General features: G+C 32.0%; 1 protein-coding gene across 5 annotated transcripts in view; it reads right to left on the bottom strand.

Moving 5' to 3' along the window:
* LOC124533764 (integrin alpha-PS2) overlaps positions 1-22,772 on the bottom strand; it is a 106,075-nt gene extending 83,303 nt beyond the window's left edge. For all 5 annotated transcript variants that reach the window (XM_047109265.1, XM_047109267.1, XM_047109268.1 and 2 more), the window contains exon 1: positions 22,427-22,772. In XM_047109265.1, coding sequence (XP_046965221.1) covers positions 22,427-22,575 — 149 coding nt within the window. In that variant the 5' untranslated portion in view covers positions 22,576-22,772. The remainder of the gene's footprint in view (positions 1-22,426) is intronic.
* Positions 22,773-24,917: the final 2,145 nt, after the last annotated feature.

Genomic DNA, 24,917 nt, shown 5'->3' with positions numbered 1-24,917 from the left:
GAGGAAGTGAGATATTCCGTTTATTTTTAACTTCACGCTGTATACGACCGCAACGTCATAAGACGTTAAAAATATTTTTATCAGAAGAAATCCTCATAGAAAATATTTAATTATCACGATTATCTTTCTTACCTATATATTATAAAACAAAGTCGTTTACTGCTGTCTGTCCTTATGTTAACTTATAATAGATTTTTTTAGATAGAGTGATTCGAGAGGAAGGTTTTTGTGCATAATACATGGACAAAATAGTGGCGTAAATAAACAAAATCTGTAGTATATTAGTAAGTCGGGGCGTGTTGGTAGTATATAATATTAGTAGGATTGTTAGGAGTGTAATTGAAATCCATTCAACAGAACATATTGTATAGAATGAGGTAATTAATCTTTTAATTAATGCAATCGTATAGAATGAGTGTAATTAATTAATCAACAAATTAATTTTATAATTATTTATATTGTAAACCACAAGCTTGATAATGATTTACTCAAACGACCGGCTTATTATTATGATTGCAATAGTATTTAGTAGAAGTTAAGGAACCCAGTAAAAGTTGTATTTTTATTTGTAGTACATACTTGCTGAAAAATATCACATTAAAAATTCCATATTTAAATAGCGCGCAAAAACGCTACTTGGACAATATGGCACTGCGATGGGATCGGTGACGTCACTTCCCTGTATTTTAATCTGTGGTACATATAGTAGAAAAGCAAAGTTTACAAGAAAGTGACATCATCATAAGCCCGTCCAATCAGGAGCGTTTTGTGTCACGTGACACAACAAACGTTTGAAAAAATGCATTTTTTAGGGATTTTTGAAGAAATTAAGTATTATTTTCAACTTTCGTTAGTAAATAACCATTTTTAAACTCATAATTTACACTGATTACAATAATTCACAATTTATTTTTCGCATTTTCAAATAGCCTATTAGGTAAAAAAAAATCTATATTATATTAATTAGTATTTTTTTTAAATCATATAACTAATATTTTTAGTCTGTGAAAGTTACCAAAGGTAAAAATTAACAATGCCGAACGCAAAAAAAATATGAATGTCTCTACCTTTCATTCAATTATCGTTAAAAATAATGTAAGGCGTATGTTATGTGAGTATAAATTAGTTGTAAGGAAACCAGCAATCTGTTTTTTAACCCACTCACTTCGATATTATGTAAAATAAAACAATACCACTTTAAACTCGGTTAAATCAGTGAATAGAATATTCTGGAAATGGTAACGCAGATTTTTCCTCTAAAATCATACGTATTCTAACAATATCTAAAAATTTTCAATGATGAAGTGCTGTTGAGAAGTAGCTTATCCAATTGATCAAACCAAATTCCTTTATTCTTTACTGAAGGAGGTTCGGAAAAAAACTACCTTATCTGAGAAGAACTGGCGAAAAAAACTCAGGTTACCTCGTCGCTCAACAGACTCAGGATTTGCGACTTGTTTAATACAGTGTAAACTATTTATAACGTTATCCTTTATAACGATAAACTCCCTATAAAGTAGAAGTGAGCACGACTTGGTTGGTTTGCGTTAAAACCCACATATTGATACACTCTTTATAGCAATATAGCCATCCATCCGTAGGATTTTTGGCATGGGAACCCCCTTAAATATTTATTTTATTTTGTTTTAAATGTTTGTTGTTCACAGAATTACAACAATTGAAAATTTCATATGTCACGTGTCCAACTATCACGGTTCATGAGTTACAGCTTGGCAGACGGACAGACGGACGAATGGACAGCGGAGTCTTAGTAATAGGGTCCCGTTTTACCCTTTGTTTACGGAACCCTAAAATATGAAATCAATAAAATTACTGATGAGTTAGAATCACAACTACACAAGTGTATCATATCCGTCCAGCTTCTATTCTAAGGGAACACTATCGAAACTGTTAACCAGTGAAAGGTGTAAGTACTTAACATGTGTTGACGGCTCCAGAGATGGTCACTTATCATCGTCATTATTATACCTCATGCACTGTCTGATTTCCTCTTTGAAACATCACTATGGTCAAAATGAGATACTTTCTCTTCTAACTTAATTTTGTTTTTTTATGGTATAGGCTGTCGGACGAGCATATGGGCCACCTGATGGTAAGTGGTCACCATCGCCCATAGACAATGACGCTGTAAGAAATATTAACTATTCCTTACATGTGCCACCAACCTTGGGAACTAAGATGTTATGTCCCTTGTACCTGTAGTTACACTGGCTCACTCACCCTTCAGACAGGAACACAACATTACTGAGTACTGTTATTTGGCGGTAGAATAACTGATGAGTGGGTGGTATCTACCCAGACGGGCTTGCACAAAGCCCTTAATATTTCATTTTTATCTCGAGATAGATATAGTCAAAGTCAAAAACCTTTATTCAAAATGGGAGTGTTTAAACTTCCTTATTGATTGTCGAAAATCTACCATATAATACCTCAGACCTGAGAAAAACCGGCGAAAGAAACTCAACGGGATCTATTTTGTTTTTTATAATATCAATTTACAATATACAATAATAAACATATTTTTATTATTTGAAACAGCCTGGAGGCGATCATTTCATTCCCAAGGTGTGCATTTATAGCTATAGATAGATAGGAATAGTGATCTTTCGTTGCAGGAAAGACAATCTGTATTTGTCCTCAAGACCTTCGCGAGATTTAATTTTCCTTGAGAGAACACGAGGCCTGTGTGTAAATTATAAAGCTGACGTTTTCCTCTCGACATAATATAAATAAGTGAAACTGTATACCACTATATATATGTGCTTAATTATGTTTATAATTTATCTCATGCTCGGCGGTGAAGAAAAACATCGTGAGGAAACCTGCATGTGTCTAATTTCATCGAAATTCTGCCACATGTGCATTCCACTAACCCGCATTGGAACAGCGTGAAATATGTGCCAAACCCTCTCCGTAGTGGGAGAGGAGGCCTTAGCCCAACGGGGGGAAATTTACAGACTGTTACTTTACTTTACTATTATAATATTATACTAAATGTCTAGACTAAGAATATTCGTGTAACCTACAGATGAACATAGTGACCCAAGATACTCGACTATTAAAATGGGAATAAAAAAATAAAAAAAAGCCTTTATTACCAGCAACAATGTCCATAGGCGTTAACTTATCATTTAAAAGCCAATTTACCAGGTCTATTTAATGAATAAAAATCAACAAGGAAGTCAAATGAATCATCATTATATAAATGACACAAGCGACAACGCTACAAATAAATGACATTGGCATTGGCAACTAACCAGTGTCATCATCGTCAATATTAAAGTAAGCAAGGCAACCACTGACTTCCCTTATCTTAACATTACTCAAGCATGCTCGATTACATGCACATTGATAACGTAATGGCTAAAATTATACTGACATTAGAGCTGAGACGGCCCAGTGGTGAGAACGCGCATCTTAACCGATGATTGCGGGTTCAAACCCAGGCAAGCACCACTATATATATATGTGCTTAATTTGTGTTTATAATTCATCATCATCATCATCATCATTCGTGCTTGGCGGTCGTGTCTAATTTCATTTAAATTCTGCCACATGTGCATTCCATTAACCCTCATTGGAACAGCGTGGTGGAATATGTTCCAAACCATCTCCTTAATGGAAGAGGAGGCCTTATCCCAGCAGTGGGAAATTTACAGGATGCTACTTTACTTTTTTACTTTAAAATTACGCACACACCGGCAAAGAGGCGATTCGTCGGTTTGTTTGTTTTCGTTCTAATAATATACAGTTGGATTGCGAACTTTTGTAAACATTAGTTATTTTGTCTGAGTTTTTTTATCAGTTAATTTATACAAAACTGACCTTGTGCACAAGGATATCAGACTCATATTATAAATCTCTGGTCCGCTGAAACACTAATTTTGGCGTAATTTGACGCAACAAGTCGTCAGAGCGACTAGTTTTTTGTTTTTAATTAAAATTGTACACACATATTTAAATTTGCATTTAAAATTGCTTATTAAATTATCTTTTAAGAATGAAAACAGCCTATCAGACACTTTTCTCTCTAGTAACTTTAGAAAATAAGTAAAAACATTACAATAAAATTAAAATATTTATATCAAAAATATTATCATTGTTTTAGTTGTCAAGTTAGTATCGAAAATAATAACATTAAAAATCATCATATTCGTCATTCGCTAGCGTTCATCCGATTTTTTTCATTTTGAAAAACATCAGCAACACAAACAACTTTCCCATGTACAAAGACGTGAAAACAGAAGTTACAAATACAAACAATACTTCACATCGACGGATCCAAAAAAGAAAAGCTAATATTTGAACGTCTGAAGATAATTGTTAACTAAAGCACGCGCTAAAGAACTTTTGACCCACTAACGCCACATCTGGTTCTCGGAGTTGTTTATAGAAACTATTTGTATTTTTTTAGACAATATTTAAATAAATAACTTAATTTAAAAGGTGTTTAGTCTATTTTGTTCTAGATGTATTTTGTACTTTAATTATAATACATTTAAATACTAGAATGATGAACAGCTGTGTTTACATAAGATTGCTTAGCATTAAATAACATACAAATTAAAATTAAAATATTCGAGTACGGAATATGACCGCATGGAATGGTGGCATGAATGTTAGCGTTGAATCGCAATTCCAAATTGCACTAGTACGAGCAAAAACACAAAGTATTTATGTTTTATGAAAGTTTTTGCGGCATTAGCAAGCGCCGAGATCCTGCGATACAAAAACCATACAAAAACTTTAAAGAAATCGTCACGCTTGGCTAATTACTTTAAAAGACATGAACATTCGCGAAGTGATAAGTTCTGAATTGAGTCTTTGTCCGTCGAGACCGGTATCACGTCTCAGGCTGGGTTTAAATAGTTAATAACCACGTAGCAAAACGGTGTCGAATTTCGATGCGCCTGCGCTCCGATTTCCACATGACCGGACCACCGGGACGGTAGCGCGATCGTATCTGATAGGTGAACATGAACTGCGAATGACCCGTGATACAACGTGATGGACATTGTCTATCAATCGTTGATGGCTCAACGGAGTGTGAACAAACGTCAAAATTTATCACTATAATAGTGTTTTAATGTTTTTTTTTTTTTTTTTCCTAACGGGCTGTTGTGTCTTTATTCGTAGAACATTTTTATCTCAAGCAGTTTGCATGAAAGTATATGTTTTTTATCATTCGTCTCTGCCATATGTAATTTTGCAAATGTCAAACATATGTTCTTCAATACGTTATACGATTTTCGACGAGCAAGCCTTCATAAGCACCGTATTATCCTATTATGTTGCAAAATTATTCGCATTAGTACAATGTTATACGCGTCTTCTATTCTGTCCCATTGGGCTGTTGTTCCAACCAATCGATGTTCCCATACCATTGTGAAGCGGTAAATGGACTACCGGCAGATGGTAAGTGGATACCATGGCCCGTAGATAGAGGCGCATAAAATATAGGTCATTCCTCAAATCGCCAAAACGCTACCAAACTTGAGAAACTTGGATTATGTCCCTTGTGCCTGTATTTACACTGGCATACTCACACTTTAGAATATCATCGTAAATATATACATACCCAGACGGGCTGCATAAACCCCTACCACCCATTAAATATATGTGGTGGATGAGTCACGCGTTTTTGATAATATATGTTATATGTATATATTAAAAACAAATGTGTTCACAGTCTACAGGTGTCATTAAAATACATTTTTATAGAATAATACTTACATGTTTACAATATAGCGTTACCTCAAGCGATGACTGCCATCCGGCCATATGGCGTTATGTCATGCGCGTGGGCACGATAGCCGATACTCGGAACCGCTTAGTGTGTGCGCACCTTAGATCATGTTTAGTAAAACCATTTATAAACTATATGAAACGACTATTGTCTGATTTTTTTTATATGTATTTTGGGACGTAATCGACGATGAAATACAGTCATACAATATTTTTTTAATTGATTATAATAATATTTAAGCAATAAGAGCGAAATTTGTCTAAAGAATTTATGACGTTCGACTTTCTTATGTGAATAAAACGTTCGAATTAAAACTAAAACGTACATAAGTACCTCATTCAATTATAATTCTTATTCTGGGTGTTAAATGTCACAGATCTAAGAAATAAGACGAAATAATTCAACTACTTCAAGGTTAACCAAAATATCTCACTTTTATACTTTTTACTTTTGACGACCTCTGCGGTCGAATGGTGTGTACACTGGTTTTCATGGGTACGCCACTCTGAGGTACCGGGTTTGATTCCCGACGAGTCGATGTTGAAGGTTTATTAGTTTTCTATGTCGTCTTGGATCTGGGTATTTGTGGTACCTTCGTTACTTCTGATTTTCCATAATACAAGTACTTTAGCTACTTACATTGGGATCAGAGTTGTGTATGTGATGTTGTCCAATATGTATTTATTAAAAAAAAATATTCAAAAAATATGAACGTAAGCATTATCTGTTACATATTTAATTGATACGCTTACTATAAATCCATATATGCTAAGGAGAGCTAATGAATGGCGTGACGTACCCGCCCCCGTAGTACCATATGGTCTGTCATTGATACCCACACTGGCATTAGAGATACTTAATTAAAATCAAAATATTCAGTGCAGAATCAATAGTAACTTCAATTTAAACTTTATTCCAATGAAAGTAGGAGAAAAGATAAAGAAACCGTAGATCTAAGTATTTCAAGCGGTTTGCTAATAACTCAGCTATATTGTGCATTATTAAGAGTTCATGATTAATATGTATTTATTTATAATTATTATTGCAATTAATAACTTATTTCCATTTTAATATTTCTACCAAAACTCCGATAATACTCTCACCGACGTTCAAAAAGTTTGAAAGATTACATATTATAAAACAATGTTACAACAAAGGATCGACAACTTTTTAAAAGAACGTAGAAACGTTAAGACTTTTAATTTACTGAAGTTAAAGAATACGAGTCATATTTTAACAATGAATATATTTCTTGCAAAATGATTAGTCATATATATTTCGTCATTACAACCACTTAAGATGAATAAAGTTTTCATGAAATTCGTCATATATATGGCCTCCAAAAGCTCAGTGCTTACCAGTGTATTTGCATCATGGCTCGGAATATAATTGCATATGCAAAGTTACTTATAAAACATTTTATAACACAAACAAGTTCCTTCAATCAATTACGCAACGTATTTAATATTTAGTGCAAGATTTAACGTTGCACACGCTTGTTTGCACGCACAAGACAAGACATGCGCCTGCGCAGGACATTCTAAGATTGATTTGATTGCAATCAAAAATCAAAATATACTTTATTCGAGTAGGCTTTTACAAGCACTTTTGAATCGTCATTTAACAACTGTATTAAGTGAAGGTACTAACCGTTTTGAAAGTAGATTCTACCGAAAAGAACCGCCAAGAAACTCAGTAGTTACTATATTCCTTTTTTACCATAGTTATACCTACATAATATTTAAGTAAATGAATAACACAGTATGACAAAACTACAGTCAATACGTAGGTAAAACCCCAGCGCTTGCGTGACAAACGACCGGTAACCAAGGGAAAACTTCTGTACCCTCACAGGACGTTACCTTACCCTTCCCGTTAAACGAATAAATATACTAGTCTATACTTAATATTATAATTGTGAAAGTAACTCTGTCTGTCTGTCATTCTTTCAAGGCCAAACCAATGAATGATTTTGATGAAATTTGGCGTGAAGCAAACTTGAACTCCAAGAAGGAACATAGGTTACTTTTTTTCAAAATCAACGAAAAATATACTGATTCTTGTTTCATAAACTTTTGATTGTTTATCAAATATTTTAGTGCATGAGTTATATGTTTAGAACTTTAAATGTAATTTAAATTATTGATTTACCGTGGAGCTTACTACATTTTTGAAATATCGTTATCCAATAAAATAACTTGTTCCCTTTTATAAGTTGTTGTCAAATTATTTTATTTCAAACATAAAATAATATTGTAATGTGGTCTTTAATCTTAATCAATTTAAAACATACATATTTGTTCAAGATCAGTACACAAGATAGAATAATTACCTACTATGAGTTATAGAGTGCCCAGAAATTGATAACAAATGAGATGCTGTATTGACACTCAAATCACTGTTTATAATTTTATCTTACTATACTAATACTATAAAGAGAGAAAATTCGTTTGTTTGTATGTAAACCCGGGAACTAATCACTACATCATTCCTGAGTGCTATACTAAGAAAAGGTTATATGTGTCATAGCGTTTTCTTTATTATTAATTGCACCCGTGCGATGTCGGGGCAAGTCGCTAGTTTATTATAATTTATTTTAATTTAAATAAATATTAAAAAGTATGTATATTTATTATTATTACAAAATATCTATTTCCCTAATTCCTTATTACTGCCAAAAAATTTTTGAAGTTACTTATAACGATAGAAGTCAATATGTATATATTTAGTAAGAAAACAATTAAAACAAGACTTATTTTCCTTTTATCTTTGTCAATGTATCCCCACGTCAAGTTCAAATACATATTTAAAAAAAAAAAAAACAATTTGCTCAGCTCAATTAAATATATACAAACTCATTACGTATATCTTATATAAATAAATGATAAAGTTACAGTAATTGAAAACAGGTCTGAGGTCTTCACCCTCTGGACGAACGATAATATTGACTCTTAGATAATTTATTTACTCACTCATACATGTTATACATAGTCTATTACATTCACATAAGTATATAATTACAAAGTATAAAACAAAGTCGCTTACCGCTGTCTGTCCCTATGTATGCTTATATCTTTAAGTTTACGCAACGGATATTGATGCAGTTTTTTTAAATAGATAGATTGATTCGAGAGAAAGGTTTTTATATATAATACATGGACAATATAATAGAAACACTGATAATTTTAGAAGTATCTGTTAATTACTACAGAATTACTAATAAAAATAATTTTATTAGTAATTCTGTAGTATAGTTAGTAACAATATTGCAACCGTGCGAAGTCGGGGCGGTTCCCTAGTAATATAATACATGTATAATAATATAATAAATGAACCATATCATTATGTAAAATTTACTTTAGTATAGCTTTAGAATGCAACAAAAAGTATTATTATTAGTATTATATTATGCTATTCATTACATAAGCAATTTGCTGTCAACCATGAAATCTAAGGGATCCTTGTAAAAAAGGGTCTGTCCTGGCATTAGTGACATAAGTCTACTATGTAGCTTCGTTATTATTTCATTAAAAAAGAAGATTAACTTGACTCTTAAGAGCTTAATAAAAGGCTAATTTTTTAAAACATTATTTTAATTTTGAGCAATACAGATCATTTATGTGTTATGATAACATATACATATTTATATTTAAAAAAAGTTAAACGATCGTTAGACATAAAAATAAGTAATCGAAATTAAGTTATGTCAAAATATGGCAATCAATATAATAAATTATTTTATGCTGTGATTGCATTTCAAAGGACTAATATGTTAGAATGACGGTTGCAAGGTTGTTAACATTATTTAGTCGACCTTTGACTTAAATATTAATCAATTATTATATCACATACAAAATGATTTGCATAAAATTGTTTATTTAACATATTGTTTAATCTTATAATGGATTAATAACGTGTTTTTATAAATAGCTGTTATGATCTTGACATGAAATACATTTTAGAACAGGCGTGCTTATATATTATGTTGGTTAAAGATACAAGAGCTTATAGCTAGAATCATGATTGAGAGCCTTTATCATGGGAACAGTTGAAAAGATGCTACCTGTAGGGATGCAGTGTTACTAGGGCTTTGCAGGCTCTATATAATTGTATTCCAGTGTGTAAGGTAACTGTTGATTTACATGCAATTTACATATAAACCCTATCGGTAGGATCCTAGGAGTGGCTTGGATTTCTTTCTTTTCTCTTTCCAGTGCCGTTATCTTCGGCATAATTAGTCTATGCCATCTCATCAATGATTTGTTACTTCTACAATCGTATATTATTAATATCAAAGCACCGTTTACTGAGTATCAAACATTTTATAGTACGATTGTGTTTAAATAACAATTAAATTTCAATTTATGGAGCTTCCGTCACGTCACATCCGCGGCCGCTGGCACATGAGCATACAAATGCCAGCACTCTGGCGCCATCTGGCGACCGACGCGGGTTTGTGTCCGGCCCATTGTTTTTTAAAATGTCACTAGATATTGACTGACGGATATTAGGTGTCTTGCTTGCAAGCGGATACGCGTTGTGGTCTGCGAATTTTAAATGTAGATATTTAAGTGTGAAACGAACTTACGCAAGTCGATCTATGCGTTGTGTGTTCGCAACGCAACTCAGGACTAATACTATAATATGAATCTATATACTAACAATACGAGAAGGAACATGAATTAACATCGGATATCCTCGTATATCGTCGTGTTTATTCGTATATCGTCAAGAAAGGGGAAATAAAAATTTCCTAACATGTGATTCAGACCGAAATAACTAATACTAAATGGATAAGATTTATGTCGAAAGGGTTATAATTGAGTTTAACTTCAATAAATCAACTCATTCCGATATAAGAATATATTTTTAAACAATCTAATAGCGTGATTCAGAGCGTGAATGACAAAGAATCGATGACGGTGTGAATGAATGATCACACAAACCCACACATTCACATCTCACCTGCCTCACCTTGACTCATCGCGTATGTCACCGTAACCTCTAAACGTGATGCCGTAACTACGGCTATATCCGCTATTTGGAAATACTGTACCAATCGATCGAGAAACACGGGCTGATTACTTGATGATCATGATTACCATTGCCTATAAACATTGGTACCGTATAAACCATTTCTTACGTAACATCCAACCATATTCTTTGTGTCTGTGGTTACACTGGCTCACTAGCCCTTCAAACCGTATCACAACAATATTACATATTGCTTTTTGGTCGTAGAAATTGTGTTGAAATTAAATGAGTCTCTCGGTCGTTATAAAAAAATAAGAGCTCATTAATCGACAAGTATTTTATGGATTTTAAAAACAAAGGACAAGCTTCAACTAACTGACTCTTGCTTAAGTTTTTCTTATTTTTTTAAAAAGATAATTTAAACAACTCAAACATAATAGGAAGAATGCAATGTGATAATAAATGTGATCTTAAATAAACGAAAGAAAACAAAGACAATTTAATTATTGACTGTTAAACATTTCTGTAATTTCTATTAAAATATAACTTTAAAGTAGAATTTATTTCTGATCGAACACTATAAAATAAAACATTTGAATTATTAATCTTCTTTATAATCTGTATATCATTGAAATTTCCATAAAAATTTATGACGAAACCATGACGCAAAAGGTGAACAAAGACGAAAGTTCTAAATAAATGGGATCATAAAAAAAACAAGTTGAACAACTGATCTTTTCCAGTGAAAGTAATATCCAGGGCAATATTGCGAAAGCGCTATCGATTTTAATAATCCTTTTATAAAGTGACAGGTTATATGTATCTGTCACATTCACCAAAATAAACTTAACAGTTTAAGATAACTAACTTCTCATTAATCCAACCAACCAATTAAATCAATGAGTGGAATTTCTTTTTTAAATTTAGTTTTGAATTTAGAATAAAACTATTCCAATATAGAATCTTAATTTTCTGGTTTGAATTATTGCCTGTTGAGTAAATATTCCAACTAAGGATTTGAGAAACAGATAAAAAATATTTCGCACTATGTAGTACATTAAGGAAAGATATTTGCTAAAAACCATTTTTGCTAAGATAAGAACAAATCACGTGTTGTTTAATATTTGTTCATTAGACGGAAACTATTTTAAGATAACTTCTATATACGTTCCTTTTATGTTCTTAAAATAATAAATTCATTGTTCGTATTTCACAACGAAAAACTTTTTAAAACTGTTTAAATAAAAATTAAATATGCATTATAGATACAACAAATAAATTTGTGTGATGTAATATTTTATAATTATAAGAATACATATCGAGGTCCGATGATCGAGACTTTATCTAAAAAGGTCGTCAAATGCCTGAAATTTTACATTCTTAAAATTGATCTCCCCTTTCATTTCAGGTTGCTGTTACAAACGACTTAAAGTTAATCGTAGAGAGGGGTCGACGTGAGTTGTCGCACAAAATGAAAAATATACCTATATTTAAGTACTTACAAGCATTTTTGAAATGTCATTTTACAAAACTGTACTAAGTCTAGCTACCATCGGTTCGGTAATAATTTCGAATTCTATTCTAATATTGACAATTTTAGATTTCATTCTAAGCACGAAATCACCCTATATCATGAGAGTGAAGTATCAGAATAAGATGAAGTAACATTGAGTCTATTCATTAGAAAATTTATCACGTATCAAGACTTGGTGATACGACAGTATCACCAAGTCGTTTGTCAACATTTAACGAGTGAGATACGAAGTGACTAACGAAAAATTTACAAAATCGAACAAAAAGTTATAATTCAAAAAAAACAACAAATAGATAATGATAATATCTTTATAAGTGAAACTTTATTATGAATATCAATATTAATTTTCTAAAGTGGATATAATGTGTTTCCGTCAGCGCAGCCTCCGACATTCAATGCGATCGTTTGTTTAGAGAAACAAAGATAAATCGATTTGATTAAACCAATATCAATGGACTTCACATTATTGTTTAAAAGTAAGTTCCATTTTTCATAAAGTTATCTAAATGAAAACAATATATGTATGTATATAAACATAAAATGACTTACAGCACTTTATTGAACTTTAAAGCAGGAGTACAAAGAAAATTAAACGGAATTCAACCGATTATAATAACTACCGTAATTTTGGAAAATATTTTCAATATAGGAACAGCCAAAACTCGTTTCATTCCAAAGCTTTTTGCAAATAATTCTGAGTTTGCATTTTGCTCATTCATTAAATATTAAGTAGTATTGTACTCGTATTAAAACATTGCCTCACATTTAACTAAATTCGAGTAACAGAAGCTTTAAGGATCACATCTCTCACTAATTCGTTAATATTTAAAAAATAACTTTGCATGTAATGTCAATTCATGTCGGAACTTTGTAACTTGTAGATTGAGCGAATAGCCCTATATATAAGTGTTATATCAGTAGCTTTTGAATTACCTATAACAATAGCTCAAGATACTAAATGTTAAACCCAAGTTTTTTATACAATAATTGAGCTATTACGCTCTTTGCTGTATATTGCAAAATTTAAAACAATAAACTCGTTGCTATACTTTACATAATATGTTAATTTTATTTAGTATCATCAGTTTATTTTTTAAAAATATCTCTGACCTGAATAAGTTAAATATTAAATTGTACTATTATTCATCATAAACGTAAAGCGAAAATACAGACAATAAGCAGGATCACCTTGCAGTGATATCATTTCGAGCTTAATCTTGCGCATGCGCATTTAGGTCAGGGCGACTGATTTGCGTAAGCGTTCCGAGAAATACCTCGACGAATGTGTAGGGAAAATTTGACATTGTTTTCTTGCTTCGAACGTATTAAAGGAATCCGTTATAATTCATTTTAATGGATCTTTAATATCGTCACTAAATTGAGTTTTCAAAAAAATTATAAATAAGGTACCTATATTACTCAATATAAGATTAAATTAATGATAAATAAGAGTAGTATTTGTTGACTTCTATGCAAGATATATTATTACATAATTTTAATTGTGCTTTATTAACAAACTTTGTAATTGGAATACACGAGATAATTATTATTATATTTAGTTATTATTATATTAATTAGTTTCTTATCGGTTCTCGATAGAATCTGCTTTTCGAATCAGTACATTTACATTTAATTTAATTTATAATATGTGGATTCAAAAGTTATTTTTGAGCCTACTCGTAAACGGAATACTTTAATTTGATTCATTATAATCATGATTCCGCTACTCGTTGTAGTCCATTCCAGCTACAGAAGGAAAGAAAGAGCACAGTGGCGTGCTTTTGGAGAGGCCTATGTCCAGCAGTGGACAAATATGGGCTACTGATGATGGTAGAATTAATAAATTTCTCCTATTATTGGCACGATACCAAATCAGCTTTTGTATTTCAAAGTGAGGAGTATGGAATACCATCAATCCGTTTGTTATAAATTATGTTACGTAAATGTTCTATTATAGTTTCACTTGCGCAGAATCGAAATTTGATATGAGGCAGTACACCTAACCGCTGTTGCTAACAGCAGTGTCCTTACAAAACCGACCAAACGTCAGAATATTTTGACACGAACGAATATAAGGAGGCCATAAAGCTTGTCAAAAATTGTAAACAAATTACTTCAATCATTGCGTTTAATTTTATCTTATAAAATATAATCATCAAAAATGATAAGTAATTACTATTACCAAAAATTTATTGGATTTATTTATCCAGAAACAATAATCTCAGCCAAATTAGCCAAAAAAGGAAAATACTCCAAAAATAAAGGACGTATCAACTAAACGTTGTGCATTTCACGATTATATAACAAATGTCAAGGCTGAGAGCGTATCAAATTTAATTTGAGAATTGTTATTACTATGTAGCGGCTGATAAGAAACATGCGCCCACGCAGATCGCTAAACAACCGCATTATAAATAGCCACTTGCTACGCTTGCATCACCACAAATATTCGACAGACATTACGCAGTACGTTAAGATGTATCGAATTATTATAAATATAGTTTTGTTTATAGCGTAAGGAACAATATATTACATTCCACGTTAAAATAAATCGAATATTTCTATTAAATAGGTATAAAATAAAGTGAAGTAATAGCGGCTAAATGTTCCAATGTTAAGTTAAGGCCTTTCCTTTCTGTTTTGACAAGCTTTAAAGCCTAAATCCAACCACGCAGATCCATTGAATGTTTCCTACATTAGAGCACGAGTAATCATATATTAAAAACTATTAAATGAAACACATGAATTCAGTAACGCTTGCAATCATCGGTTGTAGTTAACGTGCTACTTTTGCGTCATCAGAGATTGGAATAGATGTGTAAAAATAAAATTGAAGTAAACAAAAAATACTAATAAAACCGTGAATACTATGTGTTCCGGTTTGAAGGGTGATTGAGCCAGTGCACAAAGGAAGAAGATCTTCAATCAAGTTCCCAAGGTTGGAACATTGTTTGTGGAACTTTGGTGATATAAGGAATGGTAAATATTTCTTACAGCATCAATGTCTGGGTGGTAACCACCCACATACCCTTCGACCGGTCTCATACTGATTTGATTAAACAACATTCATTTTTATAACATCAAATACACTTCATTCAAGTAGGCTATATTAAGTGAAGCTACCATCGATTCGGAATAAAGATACTACCGGAAGATAACATTTAAAAAAAAACCTAATATAGGTGACATGTATAAAATGATATTCAAAATCTAAATTTAGCTTCGCCTTAAATTTGCTAATTGGCAAGAGCACTTTCAAGTTCAAAGTAATATCTAAATTGTTATTAATGAGTACAATAGCAGAGACTGTTAGAGCATTCAATGGCATTTTAATATCGCAGCGCTATGTAACAATTATGATATTGTTCGTGTTTTAGGAACTCCTTTTGCAGACCAATTATTCATATAACAGGTCTTTTTTTTGCAATAGCACGACTAGATTTAAAGGGACTTTTAATTTCATTTATTATATAACGGTGGCAAAAAATAACTGTCTGAAAAATTTGAAGGGAAGTACAATGCTACTTCTTCTGCTGGAAGAAAAAAACCTTTGGCGCTTTATCAACTGTTCTATTTCTAATTCACTTAAGTACTTTTATATGACTATCAATAAATTACTATATGTTGCACGTTTTAATATAAATGTTTGAGCATTACAATTAGACAATACTTAGCGAACTTAACCATACAAACAAAATTTCATCATGTATATTTCTCATCTTCCGTACAGCACACGAAAGATATATTTACAATGTGATTAGTAAATTTATTACAAAATCGGACATGCAGTTGCCGTAAGTAAAGCTAGCAACTCGTGAGGTCGTCCGCGAGCGCCATATTGGTAATGAGGTCACGGGTACTGCGCCGGCGCAGACGTGCGCCTACATTTACACCGTGGGGTTACTTTCTAGAACATTTTTTTTATTTCATATTATTTTTTAATTGCAGTTTTGTTTTTGAGCATTTTCCGGATCAAAAACTAACCTGACACGTTACGAATGATAGACGCAAATATGTATTTAAATACAATTCAAAACTAAAATAACCTGGACGAGTCCATGGAAAAAAAACACAAACAGACACATTTTAACAAGTTTATAATATTATATTGTGAAATTAAACCATTAATAAAATATTCTTATTGAAAAAACAATGCTAAAATAAGTTACTATTAATTTTGATAATTCGTTTCATTTATAATTACACCTCTGTAATGCACTTTTTAATTACTTAGAAGCGCTCATTAAAAGCTCATATTTAACTAATTATTCATATATATTTTGCTATCAGATTATGTTATATCCTAATTATTATGTACGTGTATTAATACATTTGTATACGCATACATCGATATGAAGTATCACTTTAAATTGTACTCATAATAACTCATTTAATATGAATAATATTTCTTAAAAATGTATCAAATAGCGTGACTGGTACATGGAAACACACCTAACCGGTTTTTTCGCAAAAAAACTAAGGAGAATTGTCATTGTATTTGTTTAATACAAGTAGGTATAGTACGACATAACTGAGATGTAGCATCGGTAAAATTCGTAAAACCGATCACATCCGAATTAAGTGCGCCATCTCAAATTATCAACATTTATTTATTATGTATATCTGATCTTTACACAAACGTAACGTCATATGACCTAATATATTCGTCAATTTGACACGTCGATTTGCTTTCTCGGGTTGAACTGACGCGAGAATCTATAGCGACGAATAGCGTCGAATGGCGCGATATGGATATTTCTATTGATTGTGTAAATCGGCAGTAATCGGTTTTACATACAAGAATACATCTAAGTTGTGTCGGACTATACGTATTAGGTATTTATTATCCTCGTACGTCGCGTCTTAGTACAGTTATAAAGACTCTTTTGTTAAACGTAGAGGCTCTAACTTGAATTGAAGTTAGCTCGTGAATTCGAAATTTAAACAAGAGCTAACTGGATGCATTAATGTTAGTTATTGTAATAATTAGTTATTGTAGTCCCGCGGACTTTCTCCACACTCACACATACACACACACAAAAAAGTACAAAATCTTGTACCTATTTAACGAAATTGGAGTCTATTTGGTTAAACGCATATAGACTTTTTAATAGTTATTTTAGAAAAGGAATTCCACTTTGTATAACATAAGCAACAAAAATATGATTAATAATTGATGTCCTCCTAAACTCTGTCGGCAAATACGGCAATTCTCAACGATGACAAATGCGCAGTGCACTTTAAATCCCTCCCTCAATTGAGACGTGATTGAATAGAGTGCAGGTGCAGCACTGAACACTCAATGTCCTATTCGAGACACGGCACACACTGCCTTCAAAACTTCAATCATCCTAGTTACAAAATAACTAAAGCTACGAACTCCAATTATAATCATACTCATTGAAGTTTAATAAATACGTCAAAACAAATGAAAAATGAGTCCTCATTTCCCGCGCACGTCGAGATATCATTTAAAATTTATTTTAAAATTTACGTACGAAATTAAAGTAACCATTAATCACTTTGCACGGCAATAATTTAAACTGTAAGATAGCAATGTCGCGGGTTATCCTTATCAAGAGGTATGCGCAAGCGACGCATAAGATAGCGTTTTATTTCGAAATTATATTTTTTGCGGCTACTACACATATTTACATACATACTATACATACACAAATACTGTTACAAAACAGTTTGAGGCTTTCGACAGTCATTTATATATCTAAGATTTTGTATGTATTTTCGATCAGTAGTTTAAACTTGTAAGTTAAACAATTTTTGGTGTAGAAAGGAGGAAAGATTTAAGAATTCTTGCTTCCCGATTACAGCATTATTATTAAAACAATATGTACCTATAGTTCAGATTTAAATATTAAAACAGCTAGATAATACTAGTTACTCGTATTGCTAAAAAATCTACAAATGTATTGATTTTTTTTTTATTATCTGTGCATTACTACGGAAATGACACATGCTATAGTCTAAATATTTCATAATTATTTTTCATTAAAATTACCCTAGATAATACATTAAATTTAACGACGAAATAAAAGCATTCCTAAAGCGTAATTACGAATAAATCTTAATATCCTATGTACACGCCAACATCGCTGACAGCACTTGATAACATTGTTTTGACAAAAGGATAATTTGGACGATCCGGAGGGACAACGACCCCCGATAACGAAGATTAGAAAGTTATTTGTGCTTCAATATCATAATTAACTAAGCGTTGTTTGAAGCAAATGTATTAATTAATAGTTCAATTCAAATTTAAAACTAGGCACGATTGAGTGTCATGTTCTTATTTTCGTTTCAATCATAGTATTGCAGTGTTAAACAAAACATGAGAGAATATTTTAAATGACAGGCTCAAATGAGATTTGTCAGATGTGTCCACCAAAGCGAATTGTGGCAAAACAAGAACAAACTGCAGTTCTATCCGAAGACATCTTTGCCAAGCACACATTGATGGGATATTGTTTTTTTTAAGGAAATTTTAAAGTGAGACAGTATTGAAAATCAGGTCATTGATATAGAGCACTACATACTATAGAATATAGATATACCTACCTAATTCTTATTAGCTTTCTAGTTTATTTTAAAAATAATTATAATTATGATTATTTTGAATGGAAGAAACATTAGACGACGTTTGAATCGCTAAGTAAAACCAGGCATAAATCACACAACACTCTTAAACCTACATTTGGACAGTTCGACATCAATAAATGATCGATAAAAAACCCATCTGACCGCAGCCGTAAACGTCCAAAGTCATTACTTATCTTTACCATTAACAGCATGAAGGGACTTGCTTCATAGACTTAGCGACTAATGACACGTCGACGGATTCAAATGTTATTAACAACATATACGTAATGTAAACGAAACCAATCATAAATCAAACGAGAAGCGACGTCTCACCCTTACAAACAAAAATAGCCCCGTTCACGAGTGAATTAAGTAAAAAAAAGTTAAAAAGGGCGCGACGTCGGCGCGCGCGCATGTGCTGAACATGTGACGCCTGCCATGTTTCCGGTTCCAGAATCGAAATTTTTGCGTCCCATTGTCTGGACTCATGGGGGTGTCAATTTTTAAACGAAGAAAAACAAAGCCTTGACCATAAACTTTACTAGCATGAAATGAACTTTGAACAAACGGGATACACATGGTGTTCTAAAAAATATTAAATATTTAGTTATAATTAATTTATCAGTGTATTAAAATTCATTGGATCGTATAACGGATTCAATTAGATCATTACACGGTGCTACTGGTGTTCGATATGAAATCAATATTAATTTATGTTTTTTGCACCTTCAATGAAATACATAAATGATTAGTGTTTTATGAATTATGAAACAAAAAAGAACAGAAATCATTATTTAATGTCTGACCTAATTGATATATCTATTAACTTATTACATTTCGTTCATTAAATACTAAACTGAATGTTTTATTTTTCTAATATTTTATAACCTTATATTAATTTTTAAAATGTACTTATATTAATTACGAGAATAAGCCATCATTATTATTTGTTTATCTTTGGTCTATTTATTCATTATAAATTAAAAAAATAATAAACATATCTCACGCTATTTTAATTTAAAGGAAGATTTCGTATGATGTGTGTGTTGAGTAAAAATGAATCAAAGTTTAATTCCACATGTGCAGATTTAATCTCAATTGTAAGAGATAAGATATAATTATAGAGATATAAAATCACGTTTCGTAATCTCGAATTTGGCTCTTTACAAACATAAATAAAAGGAATTAAGAATCAAATTGTTTGAATGTAATGTTTGTAAGCAAATCGAAGGAGTTAATTCCGATACTAAATGATTCCAATCTTGTAACGATACTATATAAATAAATGTCGAGTATCAAAGTTATGTAGTCGCAGTAACATTTCATACTAAATATGTAGTTTCAATATATTTGTACAGTTGTAGAACAAATGAATATAATTATACAATTGTTCGGTACGAGTATGTCACGAATATAGGCTTTGTGCACAACTTGTAAATGTAGAAACTTGCTAGAATTTTAATGTAATAAATTATTTAATAGCTGTTCATTATGAACATTTATATTACATTTTATTTTTTAGGGCGACAACGTGTTTATTTGCGGGATATTAATAATCGTTTAAGTAATAATTAAATTTTTGACTTCGAAAAACCAAATTACTAAAATTACATTTAAATAATTGATACACTAATTAATTAATAGCAATGATCTTAAGAAGGTAATTTGAACATAACCTCATTAGCGCACGTCAAAATGCATTACGAATAGCTGATAAAAAAAAAACTCTACAACTTTGAAGACTGCGTGTTTTTAAGTTGCGGCTAATTTCCAAGTTCTGAACGGTTTTGAGATTTATTTTTTCCCCCAGCATTTGATTCCAGGACTTTCAGATCTGCAACCTAAGTAGCCATCGACTACTAGTAAATCAGCCAGTAAAATGCCTATATCCTCGCTCACTGTTCAAACCTACTGACTTTAAATCGTTGAGTACGCGCATTCAGATATCAAGTATTCATGGCATTTCAGTAATCGAATAACCTAAAAGAGGATTTCAAGTCTATAGTCATTGTTCCTTTTAGAAAAGTTAAAAATTAAAATCACATATAAATAATCCTATTATATTTAAGAAAATCAGAGTAAACTAACCGATTATGTAACTTTCTTTTAGTCATAGTTTTTAATTTAATTACAAAGGATAGTTCCATTCATTCAACATTACACTATTTTATATTTGTAAATATTTTTCAATCTTATATTGTGCAAATTAAAAGACCTCTCTGAACGCTATGGTAGCGACGTTACAAAATGTCACAGTGACTTTTGGTAGGTAGTTCGTCGAACCCTGAACTGTGCTGTACTGTGTGTGCTAAATAGTTATAATAAAGCTGATTAAATAGTAGCGACGCTATTCTGTCTGTGTTGCTTGCATACTAAATAACTTAACCTGCTTTTAAAATGTAAATTTAAAAAATATATTTCATTTTACTCTCCATAATACATAGCGGTATGTACGATTAATGCATAATATTTTATAATAAATAAAAATAGACAGACTATTTATAAAATCTGACTTTTTTCCTAATGTTTTATATAAAATATAATTACTATTTAAGATGTAGGCATAACATAAATTTTAAACAGTCAACGTCTAAATTTGCTTTTTTAAATTGAAACTTATATTTTTTGCCTATGATCTAGATTTATTACATTTTAAACCCATCGATTTTTTGCACAGCCTTTCTGTATCACCAAATAGAACTCGTTCAAGCATTAATTTAAGTTTACGACGCTCTCGATGTTTAATACTATACAATAAATTGTATATTATATTATTATGTTAAAAGATATCAATAATTAACATAGTCCACCTTGATTTATAATCTCAGATCAACAGAAAACGATTAGTCTAGGATATAAAGACATCATTATACATTTTGGTCTAAGAATATACATCATTAGTTATAACATAAACGAACTGGTCGAATGAGGCCTGCCTGATGAACCGAGGCGAGGAACATCAAAGGAACACTGTCGTCGATCTTGAATATCAATTATAATGAACTCGATTACAAACCTTGTTGCTTGTTCCTCGCCTAACATGCATATTACTGATGCAATTTTTCGATCATACCTCAATAATTGAAATTCGTGTACACGATTTTGGTCCCTAGGTTTCGGTAATAAATAACGCTTTCGTATAAGTCATTAATTATAAGTCCGGCAAGCGGTGTGTTGTCTGCGATTCAATTGAAAGCGTGCTAAAAATCGCACTTATGAACTTCTTGAACGATGATGTCATTTTGAGATAAACTCCAGCACCGTCGGCACACAACCTTCACAATTACCATTTATATTTCCACGTCGAGAATAAAACATTAAATTTTAATCTCAAGGATTTATGTATTCGTAAGCAATGTTATGTTTTTTTTATTTTTTCGCGTCTTCCGTTTCAATGGAACGAAAGGCCGTCAATGAATCATTTCAAAGAATGGAAGAGTTATCTTAGCCGGATGAAATTGTCAAATCTTTTTGTTAAATTTTTTAAGAGAAACTCTTTAATGGCATGATTACCAGAATTGTCTAAACTTCTAAATTAATATTTAAAAAATACTTACATTTTTCTATCACCGTCGACGTGCGACTGGACGGTAAATCCAAACATAGATTGATAATTTCCTGTATAAACCACCCTTGAAGGGATGTCCACATTGAACCCTAGGGCGCCCGCCCAAGCGCATAGAAAAACGCACAAAAATAATGCCATTTTAAAAAATATAAAACACGTGAGTCACAGCACTGCACAAGAAAAATATATAAAGCACACTATAATTAATTATTTAAATAAATTATATAATTCGTCCTCATGATTCGTTTCGACTACGAGTTCGTGATCGTAAATATATTGCGACCGACAACACGTGTACTACATACGGCGGTCGGCACAACACTGACGCAAGGCCGCGCGGACCGACTCGCGAGTGAGGTAATCCCGTAGAAAATAAGTTCGGAAAATGTTTCACGTACGACGGCCGTTTCGCGCGTTTTTTCTCAGAAGATGAGTGTATGTTTTGAAACACGATTATTTTGGGTGACGACTATTTGACTCATTTCTCGGCGAGTTCGACCTTACAGTGTCACGTTTACTTAATTACGATGAATTTATTATTATTTAATGTTCGAAGAAAATAAAACGATTAATTAAGTACAGAACCTTGAATATCTTTGGGTATTAATGAGGACAGTTGTTAACACTAATGTGATTAATATTTCAACTCTGCTAGAATATTAAAATTATTTCTTTTTATAAAATAATAATAATCTTTAACAAATGTATACAATGTTTCAATGGAACATAGTTCTCGAGTCTACGTGTTACGTCGTGGTTTTCTGTTTTTCGAGATATTAAATATTTTGTCGCACCGCTAAAAAATTAAATTATCCACCAGCTCCTCTCATGACCTAGGTTCTTTCAAACGAGGTGTAAAGAGGCAGTTTACGTGACCTCATATCTAGGACTTCTATTGTAGTTCATTCTGCCTGACTCTACTAGCCTTTTTTATGACATAGGTGTCAAACGAGCTGGAGGCTCACCTTATGGAAAGTGACTACCACCGCCCATGGACATCTGCAATACCAGGGGGATTGCAGGTGCGTAGCCTTCTTCGCGTTTGAACTCTACTACCCCTTAGAACTCTTATACTATGTATATATACTCCTATTCGGATAATATTTAAATGAGGTTTTCTTTACGGTGTGTTTTAAATTATATAAGAAACTATTATACTTTTAATTCTTTTAAAAGAGTAATTATGGCAGTGGCGTAGCTAGGTGAGGAAGGGCCCCGGTGAATAGAAAAAGAATCGGGCCCCCACCCCCTCTTTCCCATCCCTCTCAAACTAATAATTACGCTTTAAAATTATAGATACCAAATAAGAAATCTTGTTTTTCTAACTTCAGAAGCTTAAGGTATAGTTTAGAGGGCCCCCTGAACTCCGGGGCCCTGGTGCACTGCACCACCTGCCCTACGATAGCTACGCCACTGAATTATGGGGTTTCTTGCCGGTTCGTCTCAGTAGAATCTGCATCCTGAAACGGTGACAGCGTTACTTAATATAGTTTATTAAATTACGATTCAAAAGAGCTTGTAAAAGCCTACTTGAATAAAGAATATTTTGATTTTAAATTTCACATATTTGTTATAATCCTTGGTGCATTAAATCCTAACATTTAATTATATTCTGTAATGTAATAATATAATTTATTAATTGATATATAATTTGTGTATTCTATATTTATAATTATTTCAGAGTTTTAATAATAGACTCATATTATTTTATTTATTAGTACAGCACCACCCACCTTATATTCTATGACCTATCCTACACCATCGGTTGCCTGGAAGAGATCACAATTTAGCGATAAGGTCGCCAAAATTGTACGCTTGTTCAAGGCCAAATCTTTGTTATAGACTCTGTGTTGTGTACAATAAAAGAAAGAAAGAATAATTCATAAAAAAACGAAAACTGCACTCTCTCTACAGCGTCTCAAATCTAAAGCTATCTCCATAGATACCTTTAGAACTGGCTACTAGACCTGGCTTGACAAGGGCAGAGTAAGGACTCTGCCCGTGTATATCAATCAAATGGAAAGTTGTAACCTAATCAAAAGTAATGGTATAAAATAAATATTTTTATCATAATACCTATTTATTTATTTAAATACTTTATACTATTACACAAAGTTTATGGGACAAAAGGCGGACTTAAAACCTGAAGGCATTCTCTGCCAGTCAACCTTTAGGTTAATCAGAAAGGCATGAGAAGTCTTTATTGGTCGGCATATTTTTTTCGATTATTTCAACAAGCATATTTCTCACAACTTAAACACCTAAACCTTTCTCATAAAACATTCCGCCCATTAATGAAAACAATAAAGAAATCCGTTGGGTAGTTTTTTATTTGGACTTAATATGATAATATTGTGCACAGATTAAATGTTTAAATTTGGAACACTAAAATATTTCTTTTTTTTTGTATGGTATAGGTTGGCTGAAGATCATATGGGCCACCTGATGGTAAGTGGTCACCATCACTCATTGACAATGAC

Source organism: Vanessa cardui, chromosome 11 (assembly GCF_905220365.1).
Source record: "Vanessa cardui chromosome 11, ilVanCard2.1, whole genome shotgun sequence".
Taxonomy (NCBI): domain Eukaryota; kingdom Metazoa; phylum Arthropoda; class Insecta; order Lepidoptera; family Nymphalidae; genus Vanessa; species Vanessa cardui.
The sequence above is the reverse complement of the archived record's forward strand: the minus strand, read 5'-3'. Positions and strand labels throughout refer to the sequence as shown.